Source organism: Rana temporaria, chromosome 13 (assembly GCF_905171775.1).
Source record: "Rana temporaria chromosome 13, aRanTem1.1, whole genome shotgun sequence".
Lineage (NCBI taxonomy): Eukaryota > Metazoa > Chordata > Amphibia > Anura > Ranidae > Rana > Rana temporaria.
Genome location: NC_053501.1, coordinates 111,969,243 through 111,990,282, shown reverse-complemented (window position 1 = coordinate 111,990,282; position 21,040 = coordinate 111,969,243). Strand labels below are relative to the sequence as shown.

The 21,040-nt window shown below is 51.2% G+C and overlaps 1 protein-coding gene across 2 annotated transcripts; it reads right to left on the bottom strand.

Annotated features, from left to right (window-relative positions):
• Nucleotides 1-586: 586 nt before the first annotated feature.
• On the bottom strand, nt 587-21,002 carry NCSTN (nicastrin). Of its 2 annotated transcripts, none has more exons than XM_040332248.1 (17): nt 20,889-21,002; nt 19,694-19,798; nt 15,546-15,669; nt 15,345-15,460; nt 15,024-15,169; nt 14,781-14,931; nt 13,924-14,033; nt 13,655-13,807; nt 12,333-12,437; nt 12,164-12,241; nt 11,884-12,053; nt 10,420-10,522; nt 8,294-8,386; nt 6,874-6,961; nt 3,917-4,089; nt 2,837-3,049; nt 587-1,098 (listed from the first exon to the last, which is right to left on the bottom strand). In XM_040332248.1, the coding sequence occupies exons 1-17, from the start codon at nt 20,938-20,940 to the stop codon at nt 976-978; spliced, it is 2,103 nt and encodes a 700-aa protein (XP_040188182.1). In that variant the 5' UTR covers nt 20,941-21,002; the 3' UTR covers nt 587-975. The 2 variants fall into 2 exon arrangements, with proteins under 2 accessions (XP_040188182.1, XP_040188183.1); XM_040332249.1 differs by having other exon boundaries at nt 13,924-14,030.
• Nucleotides 21,003-21,040: the final 38 nt, after the last annotated feature.

Sequence of the window (21,040 nt, the reverse complement as noted above, 5' to 3'; positions counted from 1 at the left end):
TGGGCTAGACCTACTTGGATGGTTGGCCTTCAACAGGGCTGGAAGAAGAGACTGGGGGCTGGAGGGTGGGCTAGACCTACTTAGAGGGGATGGCCTTCAACAGGGCTGGAAACAGAGACGGGGCTGAAGAGAGTGGGCTAGACCTACTTGGACGGTTGGCCTTCAACAGGACTGGTAGAAGGGATGGGTGGCTGAAAGGTGGGCTAGCCCTACTTAGAGGGTAGGACTCAATAGGGCTGGTAGAAGGGATGGAGGGGGCTAAACCTACATAGAAGGGTGGACTTCAGCAAGGCCAATAAACGGAATGGGGGGCTGGAGGGCGGTCTAGACCTACTTAGAGGGGTGGCGGGAACTCCATTTGAATGGCCATGGTTTAGGACTGGGAGGGGTCCAATAAGCCCATATAGCTTACCTTTGGCCATATATTGAATTTCAGTTGTCACCTGCATAGGAACAGAGGGGGAAATCTCTCAATGGGGACACCTTGCTTCATGTCAGCGAGTCTCCCACTCACTTCCTGCTGTGTCACTGGAACAGGAAGTGAAGGCAAATCTCCTCAGATTGGACACAATATAAACCAGAAGAGTTTTGGCGGGAGTGTCACTTTAATTTTGGCAGAAGAAAAAAAAACAAAATGCAATTATAGGACGAGTTATTTAGGGGTTTGGTATTGGAGTTCAGCGAATTAAAATAAAAAATAAAAAAATTGGGCCTATCGTCATTTGCCCACATTTGGTCCCATCATCCTGCGACTCCCACCGCGTTCCCCCGCCCCGGGTCCTCCAGCAGAGCGCGCGGGGGGAGGGGAAAACGCTCATCTACGTCACTTGATTTGCAAAAAAAAAGTCCAAAGTTAACAAAGTCCGTCCAGTGTGGCTCTATAGAAAGAAAAAAAAAAGCAGCACGGGCATCGCTGCCCGACCGGCGCCAGGGGCAGAGCCGAGTCCTCCCGTCCACCGGGGGGCAGCGCAGTCTCTAGTAGGCCACGGATCCGGAGTCTTCTGTGCTTGTGAACAAGATGTCCGCCTTGGCTTGGATGAAGTAGGTGGCAGCGAAGGAGAGGGCAAGGATGGCAATGCCCGTGATCAGCGTAATGATCTGCAGGGAAAAAGCGAGAGTAGGATCAAGAGTTAAAGGGGAACAATGGGCAAACGTCTAACATGAATGACCCATCAAAGGATTTAATTATGCCCAACCATCCCGGTGACACGCACCTCGGGCTAGTTGGCACTGCCCGTCTATTGCTTCCTGGGTCAGCTCTCTGTGCACTACGGACACAGCTGATCACAGATCGGGGGAAAGAGCCAATTACAGCCGTGCTTTACCATGTGATCAGCTGTGTCCAATCACAGCCAATCTGATCACAGTGTAAACGCGTGAGGGGAGGAGAGCCGATAACCAGCAAATCCACACGGGGGACGTCTACACTGATCATTGGGGCACCGATCAGTGCCCACAAGTGTGGGCAATCTGTGCCCAGTGATGCCTTTAAGTGCCACCTATCAGTGCCCATCACTGGGGCCTATTAGTGGACATTAGTGCCACATATCAGTGCCCATCGCTGTAGCTTATTCGTGCCCATCAGTGGACATTAGTGCCACATATCAGTGCAGCCATATAAGTGTGCATCACTGTAGTCCATCAGCCATCAGTGCCCATCGCTGCGGCCCATCAGTAGAGACTATCAGTGGACATTAGTGTCACATATCACTGCAACCTCATCAGTGCCCACCGCTGCAGCCCGTCAGTGGACATTTGTGTCACATATCACTGCAGCCTCATTAGTGCGCATTACTGTAGCCTATCATGTCCATCGCTGCAGCCCATTAGTGCCCATCAGTGGACATTAGTGCCACATATCAGTGCAGCCTCATCAGTGCCCATCGCTGTAGCTTATTAGTGCCCATCAGTGGACATTAGTGCCACCATATCAGTGTGCATCACTGTAGTCCATCAGTGCCCATTGCTGCAGCCCATCAGTAGAGCCTATCAGTGGACATTAGTGTCACATATCACTGCAACCTCATCGGTGCCCACCGCTGCAGCCCATCAGTGGACATTTGTGTCACATACCACTGCAGCCTCATCAGTGCGAATTACTGTAGCCTATCATGTCCATCGCTGCAGGCCATTAGTGCCCATCAGTGGAGCCTATCAGTGGACATTAGTGCATCCTCATCAGTGCCCATCGCTGTAGCCCATCAGTGCCTATCACTGCAACCCATCAGTGGACATTAGTGACACATATCAGTGCAGCCATTTCAGTCTGCATCACTGTAGTCCATCAATGGAGCCTATTAGTGGACATTAGTGCCACATATTAGTACACCCTTATCAGTGCCCATCGCTGTAGCCTATCAGTGCCCATCGCTGCACATGTGTCACATATCACTGCAGCCTCATCAGTGCGCATCACTGTAGCCTATCAATGCAGCCCATCAGTGGAGCCTATCAGTGGACATAAGTGCCACATATTAGTGCAGCCTCATCAGTGCCCATCGCTGTAGCCTATCAAGTGCCTATCACTGCAGCCCATCAGTGGACATTAGTGCCACATATCAGTGCAGCCATTTCGTTGTGCATCACTGTAGTCCATCAGTGCGCATCACTGTAGCCTATCAGTGGACATTAGTGCCACATATTAGTGCAGCCTCATCAGTGTCCATCGCTGTAGCCCATCAGTGCTGCCTCATCAGTGTATATTAGTGAAGGAGGAAAATAATTTTTTTAGATAATTTTATAACAGGAACTAAAAAAAACACACACAGTGGTGATCAATGATTTTGCTTCAAAGTCCTGAAGCAATCGGATATTTCTGACCAATAAGGAATCTCACCTCCAGCTGCTGACTGGGGACGAGGAATATGCGCGCTCGTATTTCCTTCCACCGGCTTTCCGTCCAGGTGGAATATTCCGTGGAGCCCCATTCGTTCAATTCGAAGGCGGGCGACTCCGCAAACTGCCTGCGCTTGGTGCTTCTCACGCAATACGGCTCCCGGGAGGTGGAGTTTTCTTTAAGGGGGCCCTGGACCCAGATATAGTCATAGAGCTGCAGGTGAAGAAGAAGAGAGGAAGCATTATAGAAGCTAAGGAGCCAAGACTTTTTACCCCCCCCCCCGGCCTTTACTCTCTGCACTATGCTGTGGTCACCGCAGGGCTGCCCTGTCCTCTTCCTGCAGCTAAACGTCACCGCAGGGCTGCCCTGTCCTCTTCCTGCATCTGTCACTACAGGGCTGCCCTGTCCTCTTCCTGCATCTAAATGTCACTGCAGGGCTGCCCTGTCCTCTTCCTGCATCTAAATGTCACCGCACGGCTGCCCTGTCCTCTTCCTGCATCTAAACATCACTACAGGGATGCCCTGTCCTCTTCCTGCATCTAAACATCACTACAGGGATGCCCTGTCCTCTTCCTGCATCTAAACGTCACTGCAGGGCTGCCCTGTCCTCTTCCTGCATCTAAACGTCACCACAGGGCTGCCCTGTCCTCTTCCTGCATTTGTCACTGCAGGGCTGCCCTGTCCTCTTCCTGCATCTAAACGTCACTGCAGGGCTGCCCTGTCCTCTTCCTGCATCTAAACGTCACCGCAGGGCTGCCCTGTCCTCTTCCTGCATCTAAACGTCACTACAGGGCTGCCCTGTCCTCTTCCTGCAGCTAAATGTCACTGCAGGGCTGCCCTGTCCTCTTCTTTAGTGCAGCTGGGCATGGCAACCTGAAGCTTCTAACCCCCCCACCAGCACCAGAAGTTCAGCAGCAGGAAGAGGACAGGGCAGCCCTGCAATGAAGAATCCAGCACCCTGCTTATCATGACATGATTATACTGCCACCTACAGGAGGATTAGACACCGGCAAGAATAAATAGGCCCGCCCATCTGTGATGTCATCCTTCCTCCCAGCGGGGGATCTGTGGATAACTTGCCTCTTTTTTGGCGTCGGCGGCCTTGTCCGGGTTCTGGCACTGCTCCTTGGTAAAGTTCACCGCCTGGCCGGTGAGATTGGCGAGGACGGACAGGAGGAGGCGGGTCGGATTGTTGGGCGTCGGCTTGCTGCCCATCGAAGAGGCCGTCACGTAAAACTGAGGCTGCTTGTCCTCTGGAAAGGAGAAGAAGGCGATCATTGATGGGAGGAGACACAGAATAAAAAAAAGGAAAGCCGTCCCCCCCGGGGGGAGGGGCCCGCCAATGAAAAAACAACATCTCAGTGTTACCAGGTCATCCTTCTGCTCACTGTATCCTCCTGCTGCTCAGTTACTGGCCAATGAACAGTCAGGTGACATAAGAAGCAGTAAAGAGGAACTAGAAAACATCAGCGAATCGCAAGAGCGGCCGAACAGCGTCACAATCATTGGTCAGGCAAGACGGATGTGTACGAGTGCGCACTTCAAAAAGGTAACCACCTGCTCCCCACCGGCCATCTCTATGACCCTGGGAGGCCTGGAAGCGATGTGGCCTCATAGCGCCACTTCTGGCTCGGGAAATGTAAACATTGCCGTTTTGTCCCTCGAGAACAGACTTTTCCCAACCGGGGGGAGGGGGGTGGCGCCCGAGGTCACCAGGGCTGCTGGAGCTTCTTGGCAGAGAAAGGCTGTCTCATGAGACCGATCTCCCCGATCCTCTAACCCAACTGACAATCGGCACGGGAGCTTCGATCAGACTGGGTGTACACCTTCTAAAATTAAAGTGTGTATGAGCATGCGTGTAGGAGTGTGAAGATTATATATATAGGAGTACGAGTGTGTGTGTATTATATATATGTGTGTGTGTTAGAGCGTGCGTGTAGGAGTGTGAATATATGTGTGATAATATATATATATATACATACACACACACACACACGAGTGTGAGAGAGTATATAGCAGTACGAGTGTGTGTGTATTATATATATATATAATGTGTGTGTGTGTGTGTGTGTGTGTGTGTGTGTTAGAGCATGCGTGTAGGAGTGCGTGTAGGAGTATGTGTGTGTATATATATATATATAAAATAAAATAAATAATAATAAAATAAAATATATATAAAAAAAATGTGTGTGTGTATATATATATACACACACATACATACACACACACACACACTCTCATATATATATGTGTGAGAGTGTATATAGGAGTATGTGTGTGTTTAAACAATGATTTATATTGTTTCTGCAGAGAGTTAGCCCCCTTTCACACTTGTACGACTTCAAAGTTGCGCAATTTTACCGCGGCCGCGATTTCAATGAATGCCTGTGTAAGTGGCATCAAAATCGGACCAAAGTAGTGCAGGGACTACTTTGAAGTCGGCACAACTAAAAGTCATGCCAGTATAAATGGTAGTCATTGAAAATCATGGAGAATGACTTGTCTTATGATTTTGCAGTCCAAAATCGTGAGACAAGTCGTATAAGTGTGAAAGGGGACTTAATAAAAATGACTTTGTAGTTCATCTTTTTTATAACTTGAAAAAAAATAATAATCAACATAGCGTCCTTGTATGGGGGGTGGGGGTGGTTCTGTATAGAGCCGGTGTCTTCATCTACCCTAGAAATGTCATTTCCTGGTCAGAAGGGAAGGAGAAGGAAGTAGAAGGAAGGAGAAAGAAGGAAGGAGAACAAAGTAGAAGGAAGGAAGGAAGGAGAAGGAAGTAAAAGGAAGGAGAACAAAGTAGAAGGGAGAAAGGAGAAGGAAGGAAGGAAGGAAGGAAGGAAGGAGAACAAAGTAGAAGGAGAAAGAAGGAAGGAGAAAGAAGGAAGGAGAACAAAGTAGAAGGAAGGAAGGAGAAAGAAGGAAGTAGAAGGAAGGAAAGAGAAGTAAAAGGGAGGAGAAGGAAGGAAGTAGAAGGAGAAGGAAGGAAGAAGAAGAAAGAAGGAAGGAGAACAAAGTAGAAGGAAGGAGAAGGAAGTAAAAAGAGAAGGGAGGAAGGAGAAAGAAGTAAGGAGGACAAAGTAGAAGGAAGTAAAAGGAAGGAAGGAGAACAAAGTAGAAGAAAGTAGAATGAGAAGGAAGGAAGTAAAAGGAAGGAGAAAGAAGGAAGGAGAACAAAGTAGAAGGAAGTAAAAGGAAGGAGAAAGAAGAAAGAATAACAAAGTAGAAGGAGATAGAAGGAAGGAAGGAAGGAGAAAGAAGTAGAAGGAAGGAGAAGGAAGTAGAAGGAAGGAAGGAAGGAAGGAGAAGGAAGAAGGGAGGAAGTTGAAGGAATGAGAAGGAAGTAGAAGGAAGGACAAGGAAGGAAGGAAGGAAGTAGAAGGAAGGAGAAGGAAGGAAGGAGAAGGAAGGAAGTAGAAGGAATGAGAAGGAAGTAGAAGGAAGGAAGTAGAAGGAATGAGAAGGAAAGAGAATGAAGGAAGGAGAAAGAAGGAAGGAGAAGGAAGTAGAAGGAAGGAAGTAGAAGGAATGAGAGGGAAAGAGAATGAAGGAAGGAGAAGGAAGGAGGGAGAAGGAAGTAGAAGGAAGGAAGTAGAAGGAAGGAGAAGGAAGGAAGTAGAAGGAAGGAGGGAGAAGGAAGGAAGTAGAAGGAATGAGAAGGAAGTAGAAGGAAGGAAGTAGAAGGAATGAGAAGGAAAGAGAATGAAGGAAGTAGAAGGAAGGAGAAGGAAGTAGAATGAAGGAAGTAGAAGGAAGGAGAAGGAAGGAAGTAGAAGGAAGGAGAAGGAAGGAATGAGAAGGAAGGAGAAGGAAGTAGAATGAAGGAAGTAGAAGGAAGGAGAAGGAAGTAGAAGGAAGGAATGAGAAGGAAGTAGAAGGAAGGAGAAGGAAGCTGCACCTGCGAGTGTCTTTCTATACAAAAATCAGCAGGTAAGGTTTTATGTGATAAACCGACAATGGGGGTGACACTTTAAGAAATGTATTTGGCCAGTGTCTGCACTTGGGCGTCACTGAGCAGAGCATGCGGGTCTTACCCAAAGCGTCTTTCCATTCCGGCACCATAATGGACTGGAACCAGCTGTTATTGGACCTCACTAGGAACCCATACAGCATCCGGGTCACCTGCAGGAAGACACAGAGTGAGTAATAAGTCATCTATGGGGACACCTCTGCTTCTGTGGCACAAGATACATTTCCCAGCCCGCAGAGAGCAGAGAGTTTGGCCGTATATACAACATACACAATGAGAGCATGGACGGTGGTTGTACACAGATGAAGAAAGCACATCCTTCTATAGTGTGTACTTGCCTCAACCCAACTAGACCGCCGGTGTCAGTTCTCTATGAGCTGCCTAACTAGACCGCCAGTGTCATTTCTCTATGAGCTGCCCAACTAGACCGCCGATGTCATTTCTCTATGAGCTGCCTAACTAGACCGCCGGTGTCATTTCTCTATGAGCTGCCTAACTAGACCGCCGGTGTCATTTCTCTATGAGCTGCCCAACTAGACCGCCAGTGTCATTTCTCTATGAGATGCCCAACTAGACCACCGGCGTCATTTCTCTATGAGCTGCCTAACTAGACCGCCAGTGTCATTTCTCTATGAGCTGCCCAACTAGACCGCCGGTGTCATTTCTCTATGAGCTGCCCAACTAGACCGCCAGTGTCATTTCTCTATGAGCTGCCCAACTAGACCGCCAGTGTCATTTCTCTATGAGGTGCCCAACTAGACCACCGGTGACATCTCTCTATGAGCTGCCCAACTAGACCGCCAGTGTCATTTCTCTATGAGCTGCCCAACTAGACCGCCAGTGTCATTTCTCTATGAGGTGCCCAACTAGACCGCCAGTGTCATTTCTCTATGAGCTGCCCAACTAGACCGCCGGTGTCATTTCTCTATGAGCTGCCCAACTAGACCGCCAGTGTCATTTCTCTATGAGCTGCCCAACTAGACCGCGAGTGTCATTTCTCTATGAGCTGCCCAACTAGACCGCCGGTGTCATCTCTCTATGAGCTGCCCAACTAGACCGCCAGTGTCATTTCTCTATGAGCTGCCCAACTAGACCGCCGGTGTCATTTCTCTATGAGCTGCCCAACTAGACCGCCAGTGTCATTTCTCTATGAGCTGCCCAACTAGACCGCCGGTGTCATTTCTCTATGAGCTGCCCAACTAGACCGCCGGTGTCATTTCTCTATGAGCTGCCCAACTAGACCACCGGTGTCATTTCTCTATGAGCTGCCTAACTAGACCGCCAGTGTCATTTCTCTATGAGATGCCCAACCAGACCACCAGTGTCATTTCTCTATGAGCTGCCCAACTAGACCGCCGGTGTCATTTCTCTATGAGCTGCCCAACTAGACGGCAACGTGGTACAGCCAAGACACCCGATAAGCAGCTCCCCAAAGCAGCAGCCCAGAGGCACCTCTACTGGATATATATCAGATGTCATATTACCGTGCGGGGATCCGCCTTAATGTCTACGGTGTCGTTTCCTCCTGCCAGTTGGTATAAGGTTTTGGCCAGCAAGGTGGCAACTTCTGATAGGGCCTGGAAGAAAAAGACAGTTATCTGAATTACAAGCAGGAAAAAAGTCACCAAATGTAAAGAGAACCGGTCAGGAGAGCAATGAGAACTGTCATGGCCGACTCTGCAGGTGCAAGAAAAATCCCCGACAAGTTTGCTTCGGTATTTGGGTCGTGATCTCCAATAAGCAAAGCAGCCAATCAAATCTTAGGACATCTTCTGGGAGCAAACTTATCCCAGGTCATGTCAGATGGTAAAGTGATGACATCACACACACATATATATATATCTCTCATTTTAATTATGCACTCTCCAGTTTTAGTAAATCTCCCCCATTGGGTACCGTATATACTCGAGTATAAGCCGAGGCACCTCATTTTACCACCAAAAAAAATAGGAAAAATTATTGACTCGAGTATAAGCCTAGGGTGTCCATCTGCATGCCTCACTGTGTCCATTTGCATGCCTCACTGTGCCCATGCCTCACTGTGTCCATGCCTCACTGTGCCCACGCCCCACTGTGCCCATTTGCATGCCTCACTGTGTCCATTTGCATGCCTCACTGTGTCCATTTGCATGCCTCACTGTTTCCATTTGCATGCCTCACTGTGTCCATTTGCATGCCTCACTGTTCCCATTTGCATGCCTCACTGTTCCCATTTGCATGCCTCACTGTGCCCATTTGCATGCCTCACTGTGCCCATGCCTCACTGTGCCCATTTGCATGCCTCACTGTGTCCATTTGCATGCCTCACTGTGTCCATTTGCATGCCTCACTGTTTCCATTTGCATGCCTCACTGTGTCCATTTGCATGCCTCACTGTGTCCATTTGCATGCCTCACTGTTCCCATTTGCATGCCTCACTGTGCCCATTTGCATGCCTCACTGTGCCCATGCCTCACTGTGCCCATTTGCATGCCTCACTGTGCCCATTTGCATGCCTCACTGTGCCCATTTGCATGCCTCGCTGTGCCCATTTGCATGCCTCACTGTGCCCATTTGCATGCCTCACTGTGCCCATTTGCATGCCTCACTGTGTCCATTTGCATGCCTCACTGTGCCCATGCCTCACTGTTCCCATTTGCATGCCTCACTGTGTCCATTTGCATGCCTCACTGTGTCCATTTGCATGCCTCACTGTGTCCATTTGCATGCCTCACTGTGTCCATGACTAGACTGACGTTTAACATGGGAGTCTATGGAAGGGGTGCCCGGCTTTGAAAAATTGGTGCTCCCTAGCCGTAGGTCCCCCAGACAACAAACTTTGCACACTTGTAGAGGAGAAATGGGGCTACATGTATGCCAAGTTCCGGTTCCAGGTGACCTACAACTGGCTGGTACCCCCCTACAGTTGTAAACACACACTAGGTGAAACGAAACTCCTTCAGCGCCCCCTGTGGTTAACTCCCAAACTGCAACTGTCATTTTCACAATAAAGAATGCAATTTAAATGCATTTTTTGCTGTGAAAATGACAGCGGTCCCAAAAATGTGTCAAAATTGTCCGAAGTGTCCGCCATAATGTCGCAGTCACGAAAAAAATAGCTGATCGCCGCCATAAGTAGTAAAAAAAAAAAATGCAATAAAACTATCCCCTATTTTGTAAACGCTATAAATTTTGCGCAAACCAACCGATAAACGCTTATTGCAATTTTTTTTTACCAAAAATAGGTAGAAGAATACGTATCGGGCTAAACTGAGGAAAAAAAATTTTTTTTTTATATATATGTTTTTGGGGGATATTTATTATAGCAAAAAGTAAAAAATATTGCATTTTTTTCAAAATTGTCGCTCTATTTTTGTTTATAGCGCAAAAAATAAAAACCGCAGAGGTGATCAAATACCACCAAAAGAAAGCTCTATCTGTGGGGAAAAAAGGACGCCAATTTTGTTTGGGAGCCGCGTCGCACGACCGCGCAATTGTCTGTTAAAGCGACGCAGTGCCGAATTGTAAAAACCCCTTGGGTCATTTATCAGCCTAAAGGTCCGGTCCTTAAGTGGTTAAAGTGAAATTCTCTTTTCTTAGCGTTGAGTTCCCTTCAAGTGTCATTTCTCACCTGGGCTGTTTCCGTAACATACTCTATGGCTTCGTCCTGGGACAGTCCGCTAGGATAGTCCATCTTGATTGTCTCCGCCAAGTCAAACATGCTGTTATAGTACCTGAGAAGAGAGAGCACGCTTCATTAATGTGCACCTTCTTTTCTTCTTTCAATATGGTTGCCCCCTCCCTTGTATATAGTGAGAGGTGCCCCCTGACATTGGTGATCAATGAGAGAGGTGACCATTACATTGGTGATCAATGGGAGAGGTGACCATTACATTGGTGATCAATGGGAGAGGTGACCATTACATTGGTGATCAATGGGAGAGGTGACCATTACATTGGTGATCAATGGGAGAGGTGACCATTACATTGGTGATCAATGGGAGAGGTGACCATTACATTGGTGATCAATGGGAGAGGTGCCCCCTGACATTGGTGATCAATGGGAGAGGTGACCATTACATTGGTGATCAATGAGAGAGGTGACCATTACATTGGTGATCAATGGGAGAGGTGACCATTACATTGGTGATCAATGGGAGAGGTGACCATTACATTGGTGATCAATGGGAGAGGTGACCATTACATTGGTGATCAATGGGAGAGGTGCCCCCTGACATTGGTGATCAATGGGAGAGGTGACCATTACATTGGTGATCAATGAGAGAGGTGACCATTACATTGGTGATCAATGAGAGAGGTGACCATTACATTGGCGATCAATGAGAGAGGTGACCATTACATTGGTGATCAATGAGAGAGGTGCCCCCTGACATTGGTGATCAATGGGAGAGGTGACCATTACATTGGTGATCAATGGGAGAGGTGCCCCCTGACATTGGTGATCAATGGGAGAGGTGACCATTACATTGGTGATCAATGAGAGAGGTGACCATTACATTGGTGATCAATGAGAGAGGTGACCATTACATTGGCGATCAATGAGAGAGGTGACCATTACATTGGTGATCAATGAGAGAGGTGCCCCCTGACATTGGTGATCAATGGGAGAGGTGACCGTTACATTGGTGATCAATGGGAGAGGTGACCATTACATTGGTGATCAATGGGAGAGGTGACCATTACATTGGAGATCAATGGGAGAGGTGACCATTACATTGGTGATCAATGGAAAGGTCCCCCCTTACAATGGAGGTCAGTGGGAGAGGGACCATCTTGGACTAGTGGTTAGTGGAGTAGGTGTCCTTTTAGATTGTTGGGTAGTAGGCGAAGGGCCCCCCTTAGACTGGTGGTCGGGGAGAGAGGTGCCCCATTGGTGGTCCTGTAGAAGGAATCCCCCCCTTACACTGATCCCACACTACTGGCTTTAGCATGTGACCCGACTACCAGAACTACGCAGGCAATCCACCATTGCCCATTTCTCGAGGAACTTCTAGCAACTTCTGGGGGCAAACAAATGTTCCACAGAACCAAAGATAGTCCTAAATGGGTTCTTAGATGGGCTCCAAAGACTCACTTATTGTTGAAGGCCGTCCTGTGGTCGGTCAGCACCACCCCCGGAATATTTCGAGCCTTCAGGAAACGCTGGAAAGATGCTGGCGGAAGGGCTTGGGACTGGTTGACCTCCTGCAGAGTCACGTTGACCCCAGAACTCGCCGTCTTCAGGGTGTTAATCAGATTCTGAACCTTCAGGAGGACATTGGAGGTCATAAGAACTTCACTGTGGCTTATACAAGACAGAAACCCATTGCGCGCCCCCCACCCCCGTTAAAACAGATTTCACTCCCGTTAAATACCTCGGTGTCCACCGTCTCATTAGTCCGAGAGACGGGATCACTGTGAATCCATAGGACGGAGTTGCTTCTTAGCGCCACCTGCAGGACAAATGTAAAAACAGGACTCGTTGGTGGTTTCGGGAAAATAGAATTTTAGGGGTTGAGGGTTTCTAATTTCTACCGGAAGTACCTGACTGAGTTCAACAAAGGAGTGAATGTTGTTGAGGCGCACAGGGAACCGCCCCTTCTGCATGTCGTACACCATCCGCGAGCTTCCAATGTAGTCAAACACTTCCTGCGGGAACACCGAGAGGTCACATACAACCAGCCCTGACATTTATTTGGTGGAGGAGTAAAAAGGAAAGCAATGGTGGGCTTTCTAGGCAACGGTGGCACTAAAAGAGAACATGTGGCTTTGTCTTCAGGCCACAGACCCAGAACAAGCATGCAGCCAATTAAAGCCCATCTCATGGCAAAGCAGAACATCTGAGCCTGAGAGCCCCCCCCCCCCCCCCCACTGGGAACATCCCTCTCCCCCAACACCTAGTCTTCTGGAGCCTGAGAGGACCCCCCCCCCCCCCACTGGGAACATCCCTCTCCCCCAACACCTAGTCTTCTGGAGCCTGAGAGTACCCCCCCTCCACTGGGAACATCCCTCTCATCCCTCTTCCCCAACACTTAGTCTTCTGGAGCCTGTCCTCAAGAACCCCCAACAGGCCATGTTTGCAGGTTTTCCTTTATCTTGCACAGGTGCTTTAAATCAAAGAGTCAATGGCTTGTTATTTTGGACAGCTATTTTATCTAAGAGAAATTCCCAAAATATGGCCTGTTGGGGGTACTTGAGGACCAACGTTGAGAACCACTGATAGCGGGACGTGAGGGATGACCAGATAGAGACGAGGATCAGCAAACCAGAGCATCAGGGAATTACTACCGAGCGGGGTAACAGCAGAGCTGGGAGTTACTACTGAGTGGAGGATCAGCAGAGCTGGGGGGCTACTACTAAGCTGGGGATCAGTAGACCTGGATGTTACTACTGAGTGGAGGATCAGCAGAGCTGGGAGTTACTACTGAGTGGAGGATCAGCAGAGCTGGGGGGTTACTACTGATGGGAGAATCAGCAGAGCTGGGGGTTACTACCCAGTGGAGGATTAGCAGAGCTGGGGGTTACTACCGAGTGGGGGGGATCGGCAGAGCTGGGAGTTGCTATCGAGTGGGGGGGATCGGCAGAGCTGGGAGTTGTTACAGAGTGGAGGATCAGCAGAGCTGGGGGTTGCTACCGAGTGGGGGGGATCGGCAGAGCTGGGAGTTGCTACAGAGTGGAGGATCAGCAGAGCTGGGGGTTGCTACCGAATGGAGGATCAGCAGAGCTGGAGCAAATGAAAGCAAAGCAGGGGTATGTAGCACCCAGATTCCTACTTTTCCTATCCAATTACTAGAGATCTGCAAATTGATTGGTCGCTTTAGGCGGCAGACACGTTCCGCCATCACATGAACCACGAGGATCCTTACCCCCTGGAAGAAGGTGAAGATGATGTTCCGGGGCAGGGACTGCGTGTCGTTGACTTTATGGAGAGCTTCAGCCGCAGCCAGCTGGGTGACCAGTGCGGAGACGGTGCTCTCTGCCGCCGGCGCCAGGTTCCAGAAGAACGAACGTCCATCCAGCTGTTAACAACATCAACAACAATAAGGATAAAGTGAACAATAAGGATAACGAAAAAAAAAATCAAAAAGACACAAAACAGCAAAAAAGTTACTATAAGTGACGCTTCTTGACTCACCCTGGCGGCGGACACCACCACCTGCTCCTCCGGGAGCAATACCGAGGAAGTGTTGATGGGCTTTACGGCACTCCAGACATTGTAACCGGCAAGCGAGTCACACACGGCTTCTGAAGGACAGAGGGATAGTCAATCCACAGCAGCAGCACGGGAGGCGGCAGGGTTGGGGCGGCGGTGCGGGAGGCGGCAGGGTTGGGGCAGCGGCACGGGAGGCGGCAGGGTTGAAGCAGGGGCACGGGAGGCGGCAGGGTTGAAGCAGGGGCACGGGAGGCGGCAGGGTTGGGGCGGCGGTGCGGGAGGCGGCAGGGTTGGGGCAGCGGCACGGGAGGCGGCAGGGTTGAAGCAGGGGCACGGGAGGCGGCAGGGTTGAAGCAGGGGCACGGGAGGCGGCAGGGTTGGGGCAGCGGCACGGGAGGCGGCAGGGTTGAAGCAGGGGCACGGGAGGCGGCAGGGTTGAAGCAGGGGCACGGGAGGTGGCAGGGTTGGGGCAGCGGCACGGGAGGCGGCAGAGTTGGGGCAGCGGCACGGGAGGCGGCAGGGTTGGGGCGGCGGCACGGGAGGCGGCAGGGTTGGGGCGGCGGCACGGGAGGCGGCAGGGTTGGGGCGGCAGCACGGGAGGCGGCAGGGTTGGGGCAGCGGCACGGGAGGCGGCAGGGTTGGGACAGCGGCACGGGAGGCGGCAGGGTTGGGGCGGCCGCACGGGGGGCGGCGGCACGGGAGGCGGCAGGGTTGGGGCGGCTCGAGGGTTGGGCGGCGGCGCGGGAGGCGGCAGGGTTGGGGCGGCAGGGTTGGGGCGGCAGCGCGGGAGGCGGCAGGGTTGGGGCGGCAGCATGGGAGGCGGCCTCTGACCTACTCACCAGGATTTATACTGAACGACGTCTGGATGGAGTTGCGCCTCATGCAGGTGACAGAACTGGTAACGGCGTGCATGTGGGCGGAGAGCTGCATGGCGCAGAGAGGGTAGTGTGGCACGCTGTCGTTCCCGGGGACGTTGTGATCCCTGTAACACTGCAACAGGAAAGACACAGAGCGGTGAGTGACTTTTTACGCAGTTTGGTCCCAGACACGCCCCCTCCGTTGCGCTCGTCGAGGCCGCTCACCTGTCTGATGACCTCCGTCTCATTTTCGTTCTCGAGGAGGAAGATGGGAAAGCTGAAGTCCTCGTAGGAGAAGCCGGTCCCCGGCGGGTTCCATACGGTTCCGTTGCAGTGGGCGTACTGCGCGCCGTGCTCATTGGTGTAAAGACCTGTCAATCAAAAGCAGAGCGGTGCAAAACGGTTCAACGGCCGATCCTTTAAAACTGGTGCTGGCCCTACAAATGAGTTCAGGAGGCGCCATTACTTTGCCCTGATTGGGCAGGTGATTTAATCTTTTATTTAACCACTTCAGCCCCGGAAGATTTACCCCCCCGGTAGGCTTACCAAAGCCATCATTGGGGCACGGCACATCCAAGGAGAAGCCTTCCGGAGGGGGCTTGGCGTAGGTGACCGCTATCCCAGACACACGGGAGCTGCCCTTCAGTTTCTGGAGTGTGTCCCTGCAGAGAGATAGTAATATGATAATAAAAGTCCCGGGTGATGATAAGTGCCCGTTGTCTTCTCTCCTCCGTTATCACGTCTTACTTGTTAAATAAGTGGCCTTCCAGCAGCACCATGTAGGGCGGCGTGGGGCCCGTCTCCAGTACCCAGGGCAGATCTTCTTCCTTCTCCACCACGTGGATCACTCCCGTGTCACCATTCCTGGAGGCTGAAAACACAAGAAAAACCTCCACCAATGAAAAGCTTCCATGGCATTCTAGTGATTGGGTCAAAATGTACTTGGCAGGGCGGGACATAGGGGCATTTTCAGTGGCACCTGCTGGATCAGAACATGGCAGGCACTCAGCATCAGAGTGGCCTTCCAGAGGACTCCCTTTGGTGGACCCCCCGGCTTCACCCCTCCATGATGTTTCAGAAAGGACCCCCTTGTGGATCCCCCGCTTGACCCCTCCATGATGTTTCGGAGAGAGGGCCCCCGGACACCACTGAGGTTGAGGTTCTGGCCCACCTCCCAGTAGAAGTGTAGGCCTGCCTGTGGTTGACATTATGTGAGGGACCTGCCTACCCTCCTGCTGGAGAAATTGTTGCAGATATAAATGTAAAAACCCCCTAGATTTATGAATTGGGGTGATCTGAGGGGTGAAGGTGCAGGAATTGGGGTGATCTGAGGGGTGAAGGTGCAGGAATTGGGGTGATCCGAGGGGTGAAGGTTCAGGAATTGGGGTGATCTGAGGGGTGAAGGTGCAGGAATTGGGGGGATCTGAGGGGTGAAGGTGCAGGAATTGGGGTGATCCGAGGTGTGAAGGTCCAGGAATTGGGGTGATCTGAGGGGTGAAGGTGCAGGAATTGGGATGATCTGAGGGGTGAAGGTGCAGGAATTGGGGTGATCTGAGGGGTGAAGGTGCAGGAATTGGGGTGATCTGAGGGGGAAAGGTGCAGGAATTGGGGTGATCTGAGGGGTGAAGGTGCAGGAATTGGGGTGATCTGAGGGGTGAAGGTGCAGGAATTGGGGTGATCTGAGGGGTGAAGGTGCAGGAATTGGGGTGATCTGAGGGGTGAAGGTGCAGGAATTGGGGTGATCTGAGGGGTGAAGGTGCAGGAATTGGGGTGATCTGAGGGATGAAGGTGCAGGAATTGGGGTGATCTGAGGGGGAAAGGTGCAGGAATTGGGGTGATCTGAGGGGTGAAGGTGCAGGAATTGGGGTGATCTGAGGGGTGAAGGTGCAGGAATTGGGGTGATCTGAGGGGTGAAGGTGCAGGAATTGGGGTGATCTGAGGGGTGAAGGTGCAGGAATTGGGGTGATCTGAGGGGTGAAGGTGCAGGAATTGGGGTGATCTGAGGGGTGAAGGTGCAGGAATTGGGGTGATCTGAGGGGTGAAGGTGCAGGAATTGGGGTGATCTGAGGGGTGAAGGTGCAGGAATTGGGGTGATCCGAGGGGTGAAGGTTCAGGAATTGGGGTGATCTGAGGGGTGAAGGTGCAGGAATTGGGGGGATCTGAGGGGTGAAGGTGCAGGAATTGGGGTGATCTTAGGGGTGAAGGTGCAGGAATTGGGGTGATCTGAGGTGTGAAGGTCCAGGAATTGGGGTGATCTGAGGGGTGAAGGTGCAGGAATTGGGATGATCTGAGGGGTGAAGGTGCAGGAATTGGGGTGATCTGAGGGGTGAAGGTGCAGGAATTGGGGTGATCTGAGGGGGAAAGGTGCAGGAATTGGGGTGATCTGAGGGGTGAAGGTGCAGGAATTGGGGTGATCTGAGGGGTGAAGGTGCAGGAATTGGGGTGATCTGAGGGGTGAAGGTGCAGGAATTGGGGTGATCTGAGGGGTGAAGGTGCAGGAATTGGGGTGATCTGAGGGGTGAAGGTGCAGGAATTGGGGTGATCTGAGGGATGAAGGTGCAGGAATTGGGGTGATCTGAGGGGTGAAGGTGCAGGAATTGGGGTGATCTGAGGGGTGAAGGTGCAGGAATTGGGGTGATCTGAGGGGTGAAGGTGCAGGAATTGGGGTGATCTGAGGGGTGAAGGTGCAGGAATTGGGGTGATCTGAGGGGTGAAGGTGCAGGAATTGGGGTGATCTGAGGGGTGAAGGTGCAGGAATTGGGGTGATCTGAGGGGTGAAGGTGCAGGAATTGGGGTGATCTGAGGGGTGAAGGTGCAGGAATTGGGGTGATCTGAGGGGGAAGGTGCAGGAATTGGGGTGATCTGAGGGGTGAAGGTGCAGGAATTGGGGTGATCTGAGGGGTGAAGGTGCAGGAATTGGGGTGATCTGAGGGGTGAAGGTGCAGGAATTGGGGTGATCTGAGGGGTGAAGGTGCAGGAATTGGGGTGATCTGAGGGGTGAAGGTGCAGGAATTGGGGTGATCTGAGGGGTGAAGGTGCAGGAATTGGGGTGATCTGAGGGGTGAAGGTGCAGGAATTGGGGTGATCTGAGGGGTGAAGGTGCAGGAATTGGGGTGATCTGAGGGGTGAAGGTGCAGGAATTGGGGTGATCTGAGGGGTGAAGGTGCAGGAATTGGGGTGATCTGAGGGGTGAAGGTGCAGGAATTGGGGTGATCTGAGGGGTGAAGGTGCAGGAATTGGGGTGATCTGAGGGGTGAAGGTGCAGGAATTGGGGTGATCTGAGGGGTGAAGGTGCAGGAATTGGGGTGATCTGAGGGGTGAAGGTGCAGGAATTGGGGTGATCTGAGGGGTGAAGGTCCAGGAATTGGGGTGATCTGAGGGGTGAAGGTGCAGGAATTGGGGTGATCTGAGGGGTGAAGGTGCAGGAATTGGGGTGATCTGAGGGGTGAAGGTGCAGGAATTGGGGTGATCTGAGGGGTGAAGGTGCAGGAATTGGGGTGATCTGAGGGGTGAAGGTGCAGGAATTGGGATGATCTGAGGGGTGAAGGTGCAGGAATTGGGGTGATCTGAGGGGTGAAGGTGCAGGAATTGGGGTGATCTGAGGGGTGAAGGTGCAGGAATTGGGGTGATCTGAGGGGTGAAGGTCCAGGAATTGGAGTGATCTGAGGGTGAAGGTGCAGGAATTGGGGTGATCTGAGGGGTGAAGGTGCAGGAATTGGGGTGATCTGAGGGGTGAAGGTGCAGGAATTGGGGTGACCTGAGGTGTGAAGGTGCAGGAATTGGGGTGATCTGAGGGGTGAAGGTGCAGGAATTGGGGGGATCTGAGGGGTGAAGGTGCAGGAATTGGGGTGACCTGAGGGGTGAAGGTGCAGGAATTGGGGTGATCTGAGGGGTGCAGGAATTGGGGTGACCTGAGGTGTGAAGGTGCAGGAATTGGGGTGATCTGAGGGGGGAAGGTGCAGGAATTGGGGTGACCTGAGGTGTGAAGGTGCAGGAATTGGGGTGATATGAGGGGGGAAGGTGCAGGAATTGGGGGGATCTGAGGGGTGAAGGTGCAGGAATTGGGGTGATCTGAGGGGTGAAGAGGCAGGAATTGGGGTGATCTGAGGGGTGAAGGTGCAGGAATTGGGGTGATCTGAGGGGTGCAGGAATTGGGGTGATCTGAAGTAAGAGATACAACGTAACAATTCTAGAGAACACTAGAGGGAATTTGCAACCATTGGTTACATGTATTTCCTGATTCTCTAGAATTGTTGTAGGGAGGTGTATGAGGAGGTACGAGGAGAAATGAGGAGGTACGAGGAGAAATGAGGAGGTACGAGGAGAAATGAGGAGGTACGAGGCCATACGAGGAGGTACGAGGACATACGAGGAGGTACGAGGACATACGAGGAGGTACGAGGACATACGAGGAGGTACGAGGACATACGAGGACATATGAGGAGGTACGAGGACATACGAGGAGGTACGAGGACATATGAGGAGGTACGAGGACATATGAGGAGGTACGAGGACATACGAGGAGGTACGAGGACATACGAGGAGGTACGAGGACATATGAGGAGGTACGAGGACATATGAGGAGGTACGAGGACATATGAGGAGATACGAGGAGATATGAGGAGGTACGAGGAGATACGAGGAGGAGGTAGGAGGAGGTACGAGGAGGTAGGAGGAGGTACGAGGAGATATGAGGAGGTACGAGGAGGTAGGAGGAGGTACAAGGAGATACGAGGAGATACGAGGAGGTAGGAGGAGGTAGGAGGAGGTACGAGGAGATACGAGGAGGTAGGAGGAGGTACGAGGAGATAGGAGGAGGTAGGAGGAGATACGAGGAGGAACAAGGAGGTAGGAGGAGGTAGGAGGAGATACGAGGAGGTACGAGGAGATCTTACACTGGCAGCCGATCTGATGAGTGGCGTTGAGAAGTCGGACACAGGGAGCCGTACTGTTCAGTGGGATATAAATCTTCCTCTCCACAGAGTTCCCCCGACACACACCTGAGAGATACAAGACAATCATTCATCATTTTTAACTATACCCCTCCCCCCTAATATAAACACTGATCACATGACCGGGATAAATAATAAACACTGATCACATGACCGGGATAAATAATAAACACTGATCACATGACCGGGATAAATAATAAACACTGATCACATGACCGGTATAAATAGTAAACACTGATCACATGACCGGGATAAATAATAAACACTGATCACATGACCGGGATAAATAGTAAACACTGATCACATGAACGGGATAAATAATAAACACTGATCACATGACCGGGATAAATAGTAAACACTGATCACATGACCGGGATAAATAATAAACACTGATCACATGACCGGGATAAATAGTAAACACTGATCACATGAACGGGATAAATAATAAACACTGATCACATGACCGGGATAAATAGTAAACACTGATCACATGAACGGGATAAATAATAAATACTAGATGATGAAGCAATGGAAGGACTCCTCTGTGAGCAGCAGAGAGCACAGGACTCCTCTTAGTATTGAACACTGATCACATGACTGGTATTGATAAATGATGATGGGGGAGGAAGCAGTAGAGAGCCCAGGGACTCCTCTTAGTAATAAAGACCGGTCACGTGATGGGTATATATAATAATAATAGAGGAATGAAGGGTCTCTCCGGGGTGAGATCACACAGAGACTCCTCTTAGTATTGAACACTGGTTTACATGATGGGTATAGAGAAAAATGATGGGGGAGGGATGGAGGGACTCCTCTGTCAGCGGTAGAGAACCCAGGGACTCCTCTTGGTATTGAACACTGATCACATGACCAGTATGCATAATAGAGGAATGGAAGACTCCTTTGTGAGCAGTAGAGAGCCCAAGGACTCCTCTTAGTAATAATAATATAGGAATGGAGGGTCTCTCTCTCTCTTCGGGGGGAGATCACACAGGGGCTCCCCTCAGGGAAGTTTCAGTTCTCAGGCTGCAGGCAGGGATCTTATCACGTGACTCCGCCCCTCCAGGCTCTGGGGGGGATTAAGAGATCACATGACCCGGGGACAGACCCGCTCATCCTCCCCGGTAGACTCGCTCACCAGTCAGCAGCACCAGAGAGAACCCCAGGAAGGCACCGGCCGCCGCCATCATCTTCTCCAACCTTTCCACTTCCGCCCTGCCAGAGGAGGCCCATCGCAGGCCTTACTTCCGCCAGCACTCGGCTCCACTTCCGCCCTGCCAGGAGGCCCAT